An 18,868-nucleotide genomic window follows, 5' to 3' on the forward strand; every position below is an offset into this window, starting at 1 on the left:
TGTTTCTGTGCCTGAAGTAAAATCTACAAAAGCAAAAAAGTCTACACCTGTTTTTTTTTGGGGGGGGTTGGCCCATGTGACAAATAATTGAAATGTTACCTGGTGTTTTGAAAATGCATCACCATTTTATGGCTGTAATTACAGCGGGTTAAAAGGTGTGTGTGTGTGTGTGTGTGTGTGTGTGTGTGAACCACGGTTCTAGATGGTGTGCCTGCGTCAAGGCCCTGTGCTAATGTTTTCCTCCCTCTCCTGTGTGTTTTACAGACACTACCCCAAGACAAACTTTACCTGTGTGGCCGACACTCCTGAGAACCTCCGCCTCAAACAGCAGAGCAAGATGCAGAGCCAGGTAACTACCTGCTCACCAGAACACAGACGATCCCGGTCCACAGGCCTCATGAGGCCGTCAGTGTGGAAGTAATTAAAGATGCTTACAAGGCCTCATCGCTGATCCTCATATTGAAATGTATCTATGACGCTCTGGCTCTAATGACCTATGACGCTCTAATGACCTATGACGCTCAGGCCTGTTTGTGGAGACGCTCCTTTAAACTGCTAGGATTTATGTGCGGTCTTTCTCTCTCCTCCCACATGTTAGCGTATAGTCATCCTCCATTTTTCTCCATCTTCCTGCTCTGTTTTCTGCCTGTGTCATCGCTGATTCTCCTCCACTCACGGTTTCCCTTTTCCTCCCCTTCGGTGCTTTCCCCTCCCACTGTTCTCCTTTCTCCTCTCTTTCGTTCATTCATATTTTACCTCCTCCGGACAGAAAGTAGCGCCCCCCCCGGGCCAATAGAGCGCCCCCCTCTTTATGACGAAGATCCTCTCTGTCTCCGCTTCTCTCTTTTGCATTCCTCTCATTTCCTTCCTCTTCAGATTTCACTTTTATCTCTTCCTCCTTCGACCACCCTCCTCCCTCTTCCTGTGTCAGTTCCTTTCTCTCTCTCTCTCTCGCTCCCTCTCGTAAAGTATTGTAATGAGGTGTGACAGACCTCCCTACCCTGCTACCATAGCAATAGGGTTCCCGTGGCAACACTGCAGGCCGTGGTGAAGGGGGATAGAGGAGAAGCGGCCCCAGTTCCCCACACGCACCCTCAACTTCCACTCGCGTACACTCAAATGATGAGCTAGCATGGACACGCACACACGGACGTACAGTAGCTAGCTACACACACACACACACACACACACACACACACACACACTTGGATGTTGACGGTTTCCGAGACACACGGAGAGTTTGAGTCAGAGCCTATTTCCTGTCTTCTCCTCTAATAATCTATGACAGGGCCTCTGTGCTACGGCCACACACAGTATATTCAGGGAACATCTATGGGATGCTCACAAAGGACCCTTAGTCAGCGCACAATTACATGGAGTGTTCCCCACACACACACACACACACACCACTCACACACGGCTACATTTTATAAATCCTTCAGTATGTATTAATAAGCGTGTTCTCGTGTGTGATTATGATACGCATTTAGGAGGACTGGTCATTAGCTGTTGTGGGTTGAGCAGACTAACACACCCCGTGCAGAGAACACCATCTGTGTGTCTGTCTCTCTTTCTCTCTGATCTCTCCAACAGCTCTTAGTTTTTTGCCACAAGAGTCATGTGGACTGGGAACTATAGTCCGACTGAGCCCTGATGCCTCCTCACTTGTGTCGCTCTCTCGTTCCATCTCTTTCTCTGTATAAAGTGAGAGGGTGACTCGAAGACGAGAGTCGGAGAAATGGCCATTTAGTCACAGTCCGGACCCATGCTCATTAACAGCACCGCCAATCCGGATTACATGCAGAGGGGTGGGGTGTGTGTGTGTGTGTGTGTGTGTGTGTCGGGGTTAGCCGTGGATTAGCAGCCATACTGACTGACAGTCTCGGTGTATGTAGTCTCAACCAGCTCCCAGGGGCCTCCGAGAGGACTGGGAGGATCCTAGAAGACCAGTAAACAAACAGACCGATGCAACGTGGCCACACACAGATAAGAGTCCATCCACACACACACACACACATTTCTCAGAGGAGGCTAGTGAGACCACTGACAGACGCTGGAGCTAGTATCTCCAGCGCCAACCTACAGAGAAGATCAACCAGCTCCACATCTCTGCTACGTGTAAACAACACACACAGCCTACATCATATGACAACATGCAGTAGCTCTAAAACGGACACACACACCACCAACTCTTTAGTGTGCAGAGAGCAAATCTCCAATCTCATCTTTTTTTATAGCAATAACAGGTGACCCAGTTTGAGTATTTTGGTCCGTTTTTTTCCCCTCTCCAAATAGACTGTTATTCTGGTACATCCTGTGGTAGAAGGCTGATATTCTATTGGCCAGGGTCTGAGGCCTGGGGGCTGCTGGGAGATCTGGACATGGTTTTGGGGGGTGGGGGGGTTGGGAGTGTTGAGAAGACTGGGGGTGAAAGGTTATGAGAGACAGTTGACCCTAATAAAACTGTCCGGAAAATACATTGGTTTGTCGTACTGCTAGAACAGGAGAGTGGGGATGTACGCAGTAGACTACAGTACAGGGATTGACAGGAAGATCTGAAAGGCAGTCAGCAGTGCACTGTTTGGTTTCCCGACTTATGATCACATACAGTGCATTCGGGAAGTATTCAGACCCCTTGACTTATTCTACATTTTGTTACATTGGAGCCTTATTCTAAAATGAATTAAATAGTCCCCCCCCCCATCAATCTACACACAATATCCCATAATGACAAAGCAGAAACAGGTTTTGAGAAATGTATGTACACTACCGTACAAAAGTTTGGGGTCACTTAGAAATGTCCTTGTTTTTGTCCATTTTAAAATCACATCAAATTGATCAGAAATACAGTGTAGACATTGTTATTGTTGTAATTGACTATTGTAGCTGGAAACGGCAGATTTTATTCCCAGCTACCTAGAAGGCCAGCATCCCGGAGTCGCCTCTTCACTATTGACGTTGAGACAGGTGTTTTGCGGGTACTATTTAATGAAGTTGCCAGTTGAGGACTTGTGAGGTGTCTGTTTCTCAAACTAGACACTCTAATGTACTTGTCCTCTTGCTCAGTTGTGCACCGGGGCCTCCCACTCCTCTTTCTATTCTGGTTAGAGCCAGTTTGCGCTGTTCTGTGAAGGGAGTAGTACACAGCGTTGTACGAGATCTTCAGTTTCTTGGCAATTTCTCACATGGAATAGACTTCATTTCTCAGAACCAGAATAGACTGACGAGTTTCAGAAGAAAGTCTTTGTTTCTGGCCATTTTGAGCCTGTATTCGAACCCACAAATGCTGATGCTCCAGATACTCAACTACTCTAAAGAAGGCCCGTTTTGTTGCTTCTTTAATCAGGACAACAGTTTTCAGATAAGCGAACATCATTGCAAAAGGGTTTTCTAATGATCAATTAGCCTTTTAAAATTATAAACTTGGATTAACACAATGTGCCATTGGAACAATGGACTGATGGTTTCTGATAATTGGCCTATGTAGATATTCCATACAATATCAGCCTTTTCCAGCTACAATAGTCATTTACAACATTAACAATGTCTACACTGTATTTCTGATCAATTTGTTGTTATTTTAACGGTCAAAAAATGTCTAAGTGAACCCAAACTTTTGAACATTTACATAAGTATTCAGACCCTTTACTCAGTACTTTGTTGAAGCACCTTTGGCAGCGATTACAGTCTTGGGTATGCCGCTACAAGCTTGGCAGACCTGTATTTGGGGAGTTTCTCCCATTCGTCTCTGCAAATCATCTCAAGCTCTGTCAGGTTGGATGGGGAGCTTCACTGCACAGCTATTTTCAGGTCTCCAGAGATGTTCTATTGGGTTCAAGTCGGGGCTCTGGCTGGGCCACTCAAGGACATTCAGAGACTTGTCCCGAAGCCACTCCTGCATTGTCTTGGCTGTGTGCTTAGGGTCGTTGTCCTGTTGGAAGGTGAACCTTCGCCCCAGTCTGAGGTCCTGAGCTCTCTGGAGCAGGTTTTCATCAAGGATCTCTACTTTGCTCTGTTCATCTTTGCCTTGATCCTGACTAGTCTCCCAGTCCCTGCCTCTGAAAAACATCCCCACAGCAGGATGCTACCATCACCATGTTTCACCGTAGGGATGGTGCCAGGCCAAAGAGTTCAATCTTGGTTTCATCAGACTAGAGAATCTTGTTTCTCATGGTCTGAGTCCTTTCCTTTAGGTGCCCTTTGGCAAACTCTAAGCGGGCTGTCATGCCTTTTAGTGAGGAGTAGCTTCTGTCTGGCCACTCTACCATAAAGGCCTGATTGGTTGAGTGCTGCAGAGATGGTTGTCCTTCTGGAAGGTTCTCTCATCTCAACAGAAGAACTCTGGAGTTCGGTCAGTCTTGGTGGTTCCAAACTTCTTCCATTTAACAATGGAGGCTACTATGTTCTTTGGGACCTTCACTGCTGCAGACTTTTTTTTTTTGTACCCTTCCTCAGATCTGTGCCTTGACACAATCCTGTCTCGGAGCTCTACGGACAAATCCTTCAACCTTATGGCTTGGTTTTTGCGCTAACATCCACTGTCAGCTGTGGGACCTTTTTATATAGACAGGTGTGTGCCTTTCCAAATCATGTCCAATCAATTGAATTTATCATAGGTGGACTCCCAAGTTGTAGAAACATCTCAAGGATGATCAATGGAAAGAGGATGCACAATTTCGAGTTGTGTAGCAAAGGGTCTGAATACTTCGGTAAGTCATTTCTTTCTGGTTTTTTTTTATTTAATTTTTAATAAATGTGCAAAGATTTCCCCAACCTGCCTTCGCTTTGTCATTATCGGGTATTGTGTGTAGATTGACTGAAATGATTTCATCCATTTTAGAATAAGGCTGTAATTTAACAAAATTTGGAAAAAGTGATGGAGTTTGAATACCTTCCAAACGCACTGTATGGCCAGAAATTAAAAGTGTCTGTTTACATAGAAAAAGTACATCATTTTTGCGTCTTCACTTAAACACGGGAGGAACCAGAAAGATCAAATGTTGTTGAAAAGAGTTTGTGTGTAGCCTAAATTTAGCACTAATGGAACACTCACGTCACACACACATTGTGAATTATGGCCCAGTCATCTCCTGCCTATCCTCACAAGGTTTGTGGGGGAGAGGACAGGTCAGCACTCTGTAGAGCTGTGTCAGTCAAACAGCAGTCAGGTGACCTGTGGTCAAGGAGCGTTTTAGAGCCACAGACCCTGACCAACATGAGTCAGCATGGGTTCCAATCTGGCCCAGAGTGCACCTCTACCTACTTTCCTGTCTTCTCTCCACTTTCCTGTCTACCAATCAAATACGTAGGGTGTGGGACTGCCCAATCCTTAAAACAACAGTCAGTCAGTCAGGTTGGCTGGCTGGCTGTCAGAGGAGAGGAGTGTAGTCGTAGAAATAGAATATCTAGATTAGGATAGGTATTGTATTTCTGAGTGTGAGACTGGATGGGGTGCTGCTTGGTAATGGATTATGGCAGCAGGCTCTTCCAGGGGTGGGCAGTCAGCCGGATATTAGTTATTGGTGCGGTCTAGCACCAGAGAGAGAGGGAAGTGATTGTCATTTTTGATATGTCACTGGGCCTGTATTGTGTTTCATAGGGAACCTGAGTATGTATGTACTTCTGCGTGTGTATGCGTTGGTACTTTGTGTGTGTGTGTGTATGAATCCACAAGTGTTGCGTCATTGGTACAGTAGGCCAGCTGTGTGTGATGGAGAGCTGCTGTGTTGTCATTAGAGTGATACCCATCTGATTACATGGGCTGGTCACTTCCTGTCATACTGAGGGTCACACTGGGAAGGGATGGGTAAGCACACACACACACACACACACACACACACACACACACACACACACACACACACACACACACACAGACCTATGCATCAGGGTTTCCAGTAATAGCCGACTTTTGGCTTTAATTTTGCTTTTGTTTGTATATATAAATAGGAAAGCCGATTTTAATAAAAATAAGTTGGCGCCCGGCCAATTGTCCGGGGAAGAAAAAAAATTGAATTGCTAAATAATGCATTTTTTGCCTATTCATTGGTGGAAATACCAGTCAATGTAAATAAATTTGACTGGTCATGCTTATCGGTCTGTAGGTTAATTTGTATCATACATGTCAGAAAGCACGAGAGCTGCTGCATCTCAAAAGGCAAATGCATATGGTGCTTTCAAAACATGGAACTTCAGGTCGGAAAGTCGGACCTCTGGAAAGAAGCCCGGGTTCCAGACTTGGAATTCCCGAGTTCGATGCCTGTTAAAAACTAGTTTTCCCAGTCAGAGCTAGTTTTTTAATTTTAATTTTACTTAATTGTTTGAAAGCTGAGCGTTTTACTACATATTATGAGGCATATCTTACCTTGTTTCAAAGTAGCCTAGCCAAAATCATGCAATTATTTGAAATGAACTTTCTTTCATTATCCAGTATCCAAAGGCACAATTTTAGTCGTATTAGCAACCCATGCTAGTTGTTGCATATTAGATCTCCCCTCTTATTAAATGTCTTAACAGCTGTTTTCATCTTTCACATAAAACCGCTCGCATGTGCAGTGCGTGTTTTCCCACTAATTGCATTATGGAACCAACATTTGCGCATATCCTTCTGCCTTGTGCGCATTGCTGCCATTTTATAATGTGAAGAATGAATAGTATCAACATTTTAAGCTAAACGTTCTGATCTGTTTCATCAGACTCATTGCTTTTTAACAATTTGACCTACTGGTTGTATGAATTTGGGATCTATCATCCCGTAACTGTCCTAGAATCTGTTTGGAAGAGACTTTCTTTCTCAACAAACTGACCAATAGAATAGGTCAACTTTGTTTTTACTATGGGGATAGTACAGTCGTGGCCAAAAGTTTTGAGAATGACACAAATATACATTTTCAGTCTGCTGCCTCATTTTGTATGATGGCAATTTGCAATTCGTCAAGAAGGGACTGTGTGCACATCATTGCATCCTCAACTTGCATGTTCTGTTACTATGAATTACCATCTAAATGTGATTTCTGGCATTCTGATCAGGTTACGCTACCAATGCATATGGGTCCAGTACATTTCTCAAATGTCCAGTAAATTTAAAATGCTGCTGGTCAAATGTCCGGCGCCACATTTTCCTAATGGAATCCCTGCTATGCCTATACCATACATCCATGTGCATTAATACACACCCTCTCTGTTGTACACACACCTCTTGGTGCGACCTTATAAGGCTATGCCAGCACATCCTGTGTGTATGGTCTCACTGCCCTGGCAACAGGAAGTGACTGTCAACACCACTACTGAGGGAGGGTGGGCAGGCGGGCTTCACACACACACACACACACACACACACACACACACACACAAAAGAAAATCATTAAAACTAGCCTATATTTACATTTCATTGGTGTGTAGTTACATGTACATAGCTCTCTGTTACCCCATGTATATAGCCACGTTATCGTTACTCACTGTGTATTTATTATTACATGTTATTACTGTTCTATTATTTCTCTTATTTTCTCTGCGTTGTTGGGAAGGGCCCGTAAGTAAGCATTTCACTGTTAGTCTACACCTGTTGTTGTTGATGTAAAAATGGCTTTATAACTACATTTGATTTGTTGTTTACAAAGCATGTACCAAAAATAAAATGTGATTTGATCTGTTATTTTTGACCCTGAAACGTTTGACACTTGGTTTGTGTGTGTTACGATTTACTATGACTATACAGTGTGGTTTGACCGGGTGTGACTGTGTGTTCCAGGTGCAGTACAAGGAGGAGTTTGAGAAGAACAAAGGGAAAGGTTTCAGTGCTGTGGCCGACACGCCAGAGATGCAGAGAATCAAGAAAACACAGGACCATATCAGTAACGTACGTCTAGCTGTCAACACTCACTCACTCACTCACTCACTCACTCACTCACTCACTCACTCACTCACTCACTCACTCACTCACTCACTCACTCACTCACTCACTCACTCACTCACTCTCTCACACACACACACACACACACACACACAGTAGCTATCACAGGACGGGATCAACAACCAGTCCATCTCTATCCCCCTCCCCCTCAGGTTGTCTCAAATGGTACCCTGGTCAAAGTAGTGCACTATCGGGAACATGGTGCCATTTGGGACTCAGCCCTACACTGCTCACCCACTTCATATTCTGAGTGGGTGCCAATCATCACAAGTGCCAAGCCTTTGTGTACTGGGGTATGCCTGAAAGGAGCCAGCACTGCAGATCACACACATACACACACACACACACACACACACACACACACACACACACACACATATATATATATATATATACTGCTCAAAAAAATAAAGGGAACACTTAAACAACACAATGTAACTCCAAGTCAATCACACTTCTGTGAAATCAAACTGTCCACTTAGGAAGCAACACTGATTGACAATAAATTTCACATGCTGTTGTGCAAATGGGATAGACAACAGGTGGAAATTATAGGCAATTAGCAAGACACCCCCAATAAAGGAGTGGTTCTGCAGGTGGGGACCACAGACCACTTCACAGTTCCTATGCTTCCTGGCTGATGTTTTGGTCACTTTTGAATGCTGGCGGTGCTTTCACTCTAGTGGTAGCATGAGACGGAGTCTACAACCCACACAAGTGGCTCAGGTAGTGCAGCTCATCCAGGATGGCACATCAATGCGAGCTGTGGCAAGAAGGTTTGCTGTGTCTGTCAGCGTAGTGTCCAGAGCATGGAGGCGCTACCAGGAGACAGGCCAGTACATCAGGAGACGTGGAGGAGGCCGTAGGAGGGCAACAACCCAGCAGCAGGACCGCTACCTCCGCCTTTGTGCAAGGAGGAGCAGGAGAAGCACTGCCAGAGCCCTGCAAAATGACCTCCAGCAGGCCACAAATGTGCATGTGTCTGCTCAAACGGTCAGAAACAGACTCCATGAGGGTGGTATGAGGGCCCGACGTCCACAGGTGGGGGTTGTGCTTACAGCCCAACACCGTGCAGGACGTTTGGCATTTGCCAGAGAACACCAAGATTGGCAAATTCGCCACTGGCGCCCTGTGCTCTTCACAGATGAAAGCAGGTTCACACTGAGCACGTGACAGACGTGACAGAGTCTGGAGACGCCGTGGAGAACGTTCTGCTGCCTGCAACATCCTCCAGCATGACCGGTTTGGCGGTGGGTCAGTCATGGTGTGGGGTGGCATTTCTTTGGGGGGCCGCACAGCACTCCATGTGCTCGCCAGAGGTAGCCTGACTGCCATTAGGTACCGAGATGAGATCCTCAGACCACTTGTGAGACCATATGCTGGTGCGGTTGGCCCTGGGTTCCTCCTAATGCAAGACAATGCTAGACCTCATGTGGCTGGAGTGTGTCAGCAGTTCCTGCAAGATGAAGGCATTGATGCTATGGACTGGCCCGCCCGTTCCCCAGACCTGAATCAAATTGAGCACATCTGGGACATCATGTCTCGCTCCATCCACCAACGCCATGTTGCACCACAGACTGTCCAGGAGTTGGCGGATGCTTTAGTCCAGGTCTGGGAGGAGATCCCTCAGGAGACCATCTGCCACCTCATCAGGAGCATGCCCAGGCGTTGTAGGGAGGTCATACAGGCACGTGGAGGCCACACACACTACTGAGCCTCATTTTGACTTGTTTTAATGACATTACATCAAAGTTGGATCAGCCTGTAGTGTGGTTTTCCACTTTAATTTTGAGTGTGACTCCAAATCCAGACCTCCATGGGTTGATAAATTGGATTTCCATTGATTATTTTTTTGTGATTTTGTTGTCAGCACATTCAACTATGTAAAGAAAAAAGTATTTAATAAGATTATTTCTTTCATTCAGATCTAGGATGTGTTATTTTAGTGTTCCCTTTATTTTTTTGAGCAGTGTGTATATATATATATATATATATATATATATATATATATATATATAGATATAGATTAGATTTATATATAGATAGATATAGATATATCTATATAGATAGATATAGATATATCTATATAGATAGATATATAGATATATATATATAGATATATATATATATATATACTGCTCAAAAAAATAAAGGGAACACTAAAATAACACATCCTAGATCTGAATATATATTCACTCACTCACTAACTAACTACATGGCCAAAAGTATGTGGACACCTGCTCATCGAACATCTCATTCCAAAATCATGGGCATTAATATGGAGTTGGTCCCCCTTTTGCTGCTGTAACTGCCTCCACTCTTCTGGGAAGGCTTTCCACTAGATTGTGGAACATTGCTGTGTGGACTTGCTTCCATTCAGCCACGAGCATTAGTGAGGTCGGGCACTGATGTTGAGCGATTTAGGTCTGGCTCGCAGTATGCATTCCAATTCATGCCAAGGTGTTCGATGAGGTTTAGGTCAGGGCTTTGTGCAGGCCTGTCAAGTTCTTCCACACCGATCTCAACAAACCATTTCTGTATGGACCTTGCTTCGTGCACTGGGGCATTGTCATGCTGAAACAGGAAAGGGCCTTCCCCAAACTGTTGCCACAAAGTTGGAACCACAGAATTGTCTAGAATGTCATTGTATGCTGTAGCGTTAAGATTTCCCTTCACTGGAACAAAGGGGCCTAGCCCGAACCATGAAAAACAGCCCCAGACCATTAGTCCTTCTCCACCGAACTTTACATTTGACACTGTACATCCGGGCAGGTAGTGTTCTCCTGCCATCCGCCAAACCCAGATTAGTCCGTCGGACTACCAGATGGTGAGGCGAGATTCATCACTCCAGAGAACGTGTTTCCACTGCTCTAGAGTAATGGCACTATTGCGCATGGTGTCCGCAACGGGTGTGGCTGAAATAGGCACACACACACACACACACACACACACTATCTATATATATCTCCATGCACCTCCTTACCACTCTGTCTCTGGTCTATCTGCACATCAATAATCTCGCTTTCTCTCATTGACATTTATTTGGAACTTTCACTTGTTTTCCATTTTTTTTCTCCATCCCTCTCTCCCTTCCTACCTCCTTTTTACTTTCTCCTGATTCATGTAGTGACGGTTAGGGGGGGGGGGCTCTTTTGTGTCCGGGACTGGCAGGGGCTGGGCTTTTCCTGTTCAGTCTCACGCACGCACACGCCATCTGTGTGCAACCTTCGCCTCCCAAACAAACAGAAGTCATGTCAGACACACTCTCTCACATAACATATTGCTTCGCTCTGTCTCGCCCTCACTGAACGCAATGTCCTCACTCACACTTAACACTCATTTCCTCCAGTCAGTCTGAATACACTCTTCTCTGACACCCTGAACACAGACCTCTTTCACCCGGAGGGAGGGAGGGAGGGAGGGGGCAGAATCTAGGCTGTGTGTGTCAGTCAATGTTATCAGTCAGGCTGGGAACGTGAGTAGGGCTGTTATACTGCAGTAAAGGATCTGTCTCAGGTTTATTGGGCTGGTGGTCATTTGGAGATGAACGCTGTCCTTGTCTCTCTCTGTGATGTTGGCTGGGTTATTATGTTCGGCTGGTGTTGATAGCACTTTGATTTACCTGAATAAACAAGGAGACATTCTCACCGACTGCTTTTGTTAGATGTTTAGGCGCGATATATTTAGCACCGTTCTGGTTTTCTACTTTGGGTCTCTGTTTCATCTTTCAATGTCTTACCCTTGCTTTAGGTCTCTGTCTCTCGTGTTCGTTCCTCATGTGTCAGCAAGGGTTGTTAGGCAGCGCTGAGGTCACCCAACTTCCTGGCTGCGATGTCATTTCCTCTGTGTCAGCAGGCCTATTGTAGAAACACAGCAGCATGTAGCCTTGCACTGTAGCGCCCCACCTATTACACACAGCCTGGCTGCCTGGGGAGGGATCTGGAGACACCTGCTGGACATAACAGGAACTGTATTTTATTTTGCTTCTCTAAATGGCTATCTGCTGGACTGAGAGTCAACAGGATGCAATCAGGGTTTTCTTATCAAACTAAGCAGCACCATACATGATATCTGGGTATTATATCTAGTCACTCCGAGCTAAATGTCACAATGGGAATATAATGTGTCTGATTTTCGCACACATGTGTTTTGTCTTTACAGATTAAGTACCATGAGGAGTTTGAGAAGAACAGGATGGGAGGAGAAATCCCATCTCCCCAGCCCAACAGCCCCAATCCAGGTACACATGCTGAGAGACACACACACACTATGAAAATGCATTTATTAAAGAGTCACTATGCCATTTCTTTGTAGCTAAAATTCGAATAGTTTGCCTCATTCCACAAGCAAGTAAAGTGTTGAGAATCATTGTACCATCTAAAATATATTTTTCACAACCAAAAATATTGTGTTTTCAGCTGTTTGTGTACAAAACCTAAAGGAAAAGACGCAAAACTCAACAGAATAACGGGAAGCATAGAAATAGCGCACATAGAACAGACTTAGACTTGCTTTTAATGAGAATGACAGATCTATAACTCACATTTTGTTGTGAATTTTGTTACATTTTTGCAGCTTTAACGTCAGTGAGAGTAGACACATGGTTACATTATCCCTGGTCATAAAATGTGTTTGATCTTTCTGCTCTGTGGACAGTTCCTGTTTTTAGCACGCAATGATTGTGAGCTAGTGGTTAACCTGTTAACCTGCATTCACTGTGTACATGTTATCACCTTTCAATATCACAAACATAGCTATTATAACAATGACTCTAACTGAAAGGCGCCAATAGTTAACTGAAAGGCGCCAATAGTTAACTGAAAGGCGCTAAATGACGGCTGCAAGTTTTGACTTGCTGTGCTGTGGAATTCAGAGCCCTGGGGCTGACCAATGGGATGCCAGTTAGATAGAGGGGGAATACAGCAGGAGGAGATGTTTCAGAGTGCCAGGGACTGGGGGATCCGTTTGTCAGACTGAATAGCCAGAAATGTCTATCTTTCACTCATCTCCCCCTCTCACATTACTCTCTCCTCTCTCGCTCTCTCTCTCTCTCCTCCCCCCTCCTTCTGTCTCTCACCAGTGTTCCAGCAGCAGCTGCCCCACCAGCCCCCTGCTGCGTCTAAGAACTACAACTATGAGCCGGCCGCGGCTCCTGGACCTGTCCGCCAGGTGGCCGCCGCCCCCCCTCCCAGCTCCGGGGTAAGGCAGAGACCCTCCTCTCTACTGTGTTAGGATCCGTCCCAAACGGCACCCTGTTCCCTACTTTAAAGCACTGCTTTTGACCAGGGCCCATTGGGGTCCGGTTAAATGTAGTGCACTATATAGGGTGCCATTTGGGACGCAGCCACTGTTCTCTCTGCATGGTCCAGGTGGACCCCACTGTGTCTGGCAGTATCCACATGACCCGCCCTTGTAGCTTTGTCTCGTTAGCAGAGATTCTCTCTGTTGAATGTGGTGTTATAGGAACTTCATGTTCTCTTTCACTCCCTTTCTCCGTACCTTCTCCCTTCCCTCCTATTCCCTTTACACCCCCCCCCTCTCGTTCTGTGTGTAGAAGCGGTACCAGGCAGTGTATGACTATGCTGCAGCCGATGAGGACGAGGTGGGCTTCCTGGAGGGAGACGTGATCGTAGACGCGCAGGTGATCGACGAGGGCTGGATGTACGGCCGTGTGGAGCGCACTGGCCAGCAGGGCATGCTGCCTGCTAACTATGTAGAGGCCATCTGATCTGTGAAAGAGAGAAGTGGGGGTGGGGGGGGGGGGAGAGAAGCAAGTGAAAAGCCCAGTGCCATCTCATCTTAATGCCGCTTTCTATTTCTTTCACTCGTTCTCTGATCTGTCCTGTAAGACCCCCTCTTCCTCCCCTTCCAACCTCCCCCGGTGTACCCCTGGTCTGCTTTCCTCCAACGACAGACTCTCTCTGTCTGAATGTCTGTGTGTCTGTCTCTGTCTGTGCTGCCGTCTGTCTGAATGTGTCTGCCTGTCTCTGTCCCAAATCTTCAGTCCACTAAAAGTGCTGTCCCAAGTGGAATTGAAGTATCATACCTCCATCTTACAGGCTATATATATATATATATATATATATATACACACACACATGTCAGGGATCATACAGTGTATCACAACTATCCTAGCTACAGCACTTCATATTCCAGCAAACTATGATGCAAAACGATATGAACCCTTCCCCCACCTCGTCAATCAAGTTGCCATGACAGCAGAGAACTGAGGCCAATGTGGTCATGAGAAAATGAGTTTGGAATGTGGGTGTGGCATCTTCAGAAGGTTTTTTTTTTCTTCTTTCCCATTTTTGAAACTGGCTGAAATTGGCCTGACTGGAAGCTCACTGTAGAATCTTACTGTATCTGGGCAGTTAGAACTAAGCTTGAATATTTGACTTGTGTACATTCCATTAACCATCAATACCCCATTGTTGTCGCATCAGCCAGTCAGTGAGCAGTCTACAGTATCAGTCTTACCAGAGAGGTCTTATATATTTCTATTACTACATATACGCATTTATCAATATTACTTATCTGTTCCCTCACCTGTCTTACCCTGTCCTGCACTGCATTGTGGGTATTGTTCTGAAACTAAACTGGAATCCTATCTTAACTGAAGAGCACCTCCTGCCCATGCCTTGTACCTCAAGTTCAGGCATTTGAAGTACAGGAGGGATCAGGGACGAGTTAGTTAGGGGACGTGGTTACAGTCATGTCATCACCTTAGTCAGTGGGTGTGAAGATATTCTCCCGCTCGCAGCCTCAAATGCCTTCTGACAGTCTTACAGGAAGCTGAGTGACGTGATGGTGGTTACGGTTGGAGGAGGAGAGAGGGGGTGGGATCAGGCCAGGCCCTGCCCCCTATTCCAAGATGACAAACATCTGAGTTGATCGATCGTAAGCGCGAAGGCCAAACGCAATTCTCCAAACAATTCTGTATTGTGAATTTTTTTCTTCTTCTCATTTGTTTGGTTGCTTAGCATTCCAATCCTTATGAGAAGTGTTGAACTGAGGTCAGAAATCCAGGCTGTGGTAAATGTTATTGTTTCTACTTCGTATCATGTTTTTTTTCCTTTGCTTTGTTGGTATTGTAAGAGGCTTATTCTAAAAATGTCAATGTATCAAATACATTTCAGAAATAAAACGGCAACTCGATTTATGAACCAATAAGGCACGCTAGTTTTGTCTAGACGTGTGCGTATGCTGGGTTAGCGATCCCACAGATTTAGATCCATGGGGTAAGTCAACCATCAACCTCCTGGGTTATGCATTTGCCTGATAATCGTCAACCCAATTTTCCTGTTTTATTGTGCCAACTCGTGACTGGACTATCTCACCCAGTTCTCTTGTCCTTGAAACTCTGAGAAGTGGACAGCAATGTTCTGGAGTGCCACTGGCTCATGAATATTCACATGCTCATTAATGAGCAGTTGTCATGGCGCATAGTAACATTTGGCCCGCCCTCTCACCTGCGTTCTAGATATTTCTGACACTCTATGGGCGGACATTCCCTACCAAATATAGTGGCAAACCTGTGTTCCTTTGTTGCACGGAAAACTGAGAAATGTTATGCAACAATGACTTAACTTTCATAGTAGTAGCTACGAGATCCGTCTGGCTGTCCTGTCATGGGCAGATAATTCCAGTGACGACGATCGTTGTACATTCCATGTCCTAAGGGACCGCGCGAGGCTTGGAGAGGGACGTGGTTTCAGTAGAGGGTGAACTCTACTTCCTCCTTGACCTCTGTTACTTCTCTCTTTCCCACCCTACGTGTTTCTTTCTCTTCACTGTGACGGTCACAGATGAGGGGGACAACATGGGATTAAAAGTAATATTCAGCTTTTTGAAAACAATACTCTCCCTACTTAGTTTAATGATATTGTACAGTTGTTTTGGGTTATAGGTCATGGTGCTGGCGGAAGGGGCTTTTCCTGCAAACTAAAGATGTAGTGTGGAATGATTTGATTTAATGAGGTGAGGGGTAGTATAAAGGGTAAACAGTACCCATTTTAATACCAGTGTGGTGGAACGTGTTGGACAATAAGTAGGTGTTGACCGTTCATATCATTTTGGCTTCAACTTTTGTAATGTGATGAGTTACAACAATGTTTTAAATGAACTGGAATGAACACAACACACACCTCAACCTGACTAGATAATCAGATTGCCATGCAGATTAAAAGGTAAGTCTAGGCCTACATTTAGCATCTAAGACCTCTCTATTTGACAACTGGACATTTTTTTTTAACTCATACACTGTATGAAGGGCAGGTTTGGGGCCGAGCTATTGGAAGTCTCATTGCTTTGCTTCAGTAACTAAATAAAGAGTGAGGACGAAGGAGAGGTGCTTTGGCTTGAAGTGAATGGAGTGTTCTTGGAGTTTTTATGAATTTGGGTTGCCTTTTACAGTATCTGCAGTCAATGCCTCTCAAAATAAAATTGCCTTTCCTACTTGGAGGCTTTGGTGTGTTTTACTGATGGGGGATAAACCAAGCCCACGTTGGCTGCCACAGCTGTTTTTCCTTCGCAGTGAAGTGATGTGGATTTGTTTTAGTTTCTAGGTAGATTTAGGAGGGAGGTGAATGACGCTTATAGTTGATTGGCGGGAAACAAATCCAAAGTGGCCAAAGACGAGACAATGGTGTTTTTGTGTGACTGGAGTGATGATAGACCACAGTGGCAAGGCATAGACATTTACTGTACCATGTTATAGTCTGTATTGGGTTGGATGGGGCTAGGGGAGAGAGAGAGAGAGAGAGAGATGCTGTTAACACATACTACTACCCCCCCCAACCTGAGAGAGAGGGAGCAAGGAAAGACTTTGAATCTGCCAGGAGACCAATATGCTCCTCTGCTTTGGTATCACTCCTAAACTCTGCTGTATCATATCTCATATCATCACCTTGTTCTCCTCCCCCAACGTGGTCCTATCAGTCCTATGGCCAAGAGTCCTCCAACCTTCTACCCCAATTAAAGATTCCTATGTCCTATGCTTCTGATGAATCAATCATTCCCTGCTTTTGTATGATACTGGTATATAAATCACATCAACCAAACACTGACCTAGCATTCAGACCGATGTTGTGCATTCCATCAAAAATGATTTTGTTTTGATAACATTTTTTGTTGTTCCTATTTTTTAACATGCATATATTGACATTCTTTTAAAAAAAAAATCATTAGACTCCAGTTGAATTTAAGGACCTGAGAAAAGCATAATGTTGCCCTGTTACAGCACTTCGAATTGTACTTAAACATTCTACAGATTCAATAAAATGTCATTTTTACTCAGTAGCGTCCAGTATTATTTGCTTCCTTCAGTGTACATGCTTCCTCATTCGTTGTTATTACTTGGCTATATGACTACGAGTTTGCTGAACGCATATTGTATGTATTAAACGTATATGGGACAGGGCCCTTAGCAAAAATAAATATGTCCCTTGTTTACCGCTACTTCCCACCCTGGTTTTAATGTTTACGGGTATGCTTCCACGCATAAAATATTATAGAAAGTATATGACGGGAGGGGTTTCATGTAGGGAAGAGATTATTCTGGTCCGGCTATTTTCGGAATCCCCCGATCTGCGCCGGCGTTGAAGCTGCCCATTTCTTCGTCGTGTATTCTAGCCATACATCCGCATCCTCCGTTTCTGGCATTCTCATCATGTTGGACATTTTAATGTTGATGTTTTTCGCCATCATGGGACTCGTTTTCCTATCCTACATCATTTACATGTTATGATGTGTGTCCGGATTTTGGTCCCAGTCGGTGGACGGGCCGGGGATATGGTGAGCCTCTCTTACATCCGCGGTACCCATCGCTGACAATGGTAAGCAGCGCACATAGATTAAAACGTTTTATAATAAGAATTCTTTATAGCTGTATTGCAAGAAGTCAGCCTCTTATGCTCTGTAGTTATTGAATTCTAGATGTAACATTGCGAAGATAATTGAATCTTACACATAAAAATGAATGTTTGTGTTTTATATTTATATATATCATTTATGGGCAAAAAATATTTGAGAATAATATGAAACCAGTGTTTCTAGTTAGCGTTATGATACAGGATATAAAGGAAAGCATAACACAGACAGGGAGCATAGTAAATGTGACATCTGTCCATCCTGCTGCATTTCTGTTCAAGGGAGGAGTGTTCTTCTACATGGAGGAGAAGGGGGGCTTTACTGCCACTCTGGAGGAAATGAAGATGGCCCATCAGAGGGGGAAGACCTTGTAGGACACAGACTGGCAGCTGGTGGACACTTCCCCTTTCTGTTGGTCTCTGTAGATTCAGCCACCCTGCTCGAGACGGGGTCTCCTGTACCCTAGTAGGCTCCAATTGGCAACCCCTGTACCCTACGCTCCATCCCTTCTGACTCTTTTAAAATTATTATCTGTGTGTAAAATGCATATGAGTTAGTAAAGATGTCAAATTAGTAAGGCTATAAGGAGTAAGGTTGTATTGCAGTAGTATTGTTTGTGCCTATTTGACTACACTGTGAGGGTTAACACTAAACCCCCAAACTGTGCAATGTACAATATCTCCATGTTAAATGCATGGTTTTGTGTGTTAGGCTGTATAAATAAGTCCCAATGAACTTGGATTGCTATTATCTTCTTAGTCATAGTGGTTTTCTATGAACAGGCTGAGATGCTCTTGATTGACCTCTACTTGATATGTCTTGTAACAGGAATATATCCTCTCTGCCCTTTTACAGTCAGTGAACCTAAAGGTCAGGGGGTTGTTAATACAGCAGCTATTAGCAACAGTCACACAGACAGAGATTTATATCGACATGTCAGTACTAACAAAAAAAATGTATGCATTAAAAGTATTAATAAGAATCGTGTTAGGGGAGAGAGATTGTCTTGGGTCTGAGCTAAACTGTTTGTCAGGAGCTCTGTTTGTTGTCCTGGAAGAGAGGTATTAAGTTGATAGGATCCGGAAG

The 18,868-nt window shown here is 44.6% G+C and overlaps 1 protein-coding gene across 2 annotated transcripts in view; it reads left to right on the forward strand.

Moving 5' to 3' along the window:
* Positions 1–17,209, forward strand: part of LOC106607249 (LIM and SH3 domain protein 1) — a 33,845-nt gene extending 16,636 nt beyond the window's left edge. For both annotated transcript variants that reach the window (XM_014204028.2, XM_045720602.1), the window contains 5 exons: positions 265–349; positions 7,751–7,858; positions 12,074–12,152; positions 12,993–13,111; positions 13,467–17,209. In XM_014204028.2, the coding sequence (XP_014059503.1) occupies positions 265–349; positions 7,751–7,858; positions 12,074–12,152; positions 12,993–13,111; positions 13,467–13,640 (565 nt within the window). In that variant the 3' untranslated portion in view covers positions 13,641–17,209. The remainder of the gene's footprint in view (positions 1–264; positions 350–7,750; positions 7,859–12,073; positions 12,153–12,992; positions 13,112–13,466) is intronic.
* The last annotated feature ends 1,659 nt before the right edge of the window (positions 17,210–18,868 follow it).

The sequence above is a fragment of the Salmo salar genome, chromosome ssa06 (genome assembly GCF_905237065.1).
Source record: "Salmo salar chromosome ssa06, Ssal_v3.1, whole genome shotgun sequence".
In the NCBI taxonomy this organism is placed as follows: domain Eukaryota; kingdom Metazoa; phylum Chordata; class Actinopteri; order Salmoniformes; family Salmonidae; genus Salmo; species Salmo salar.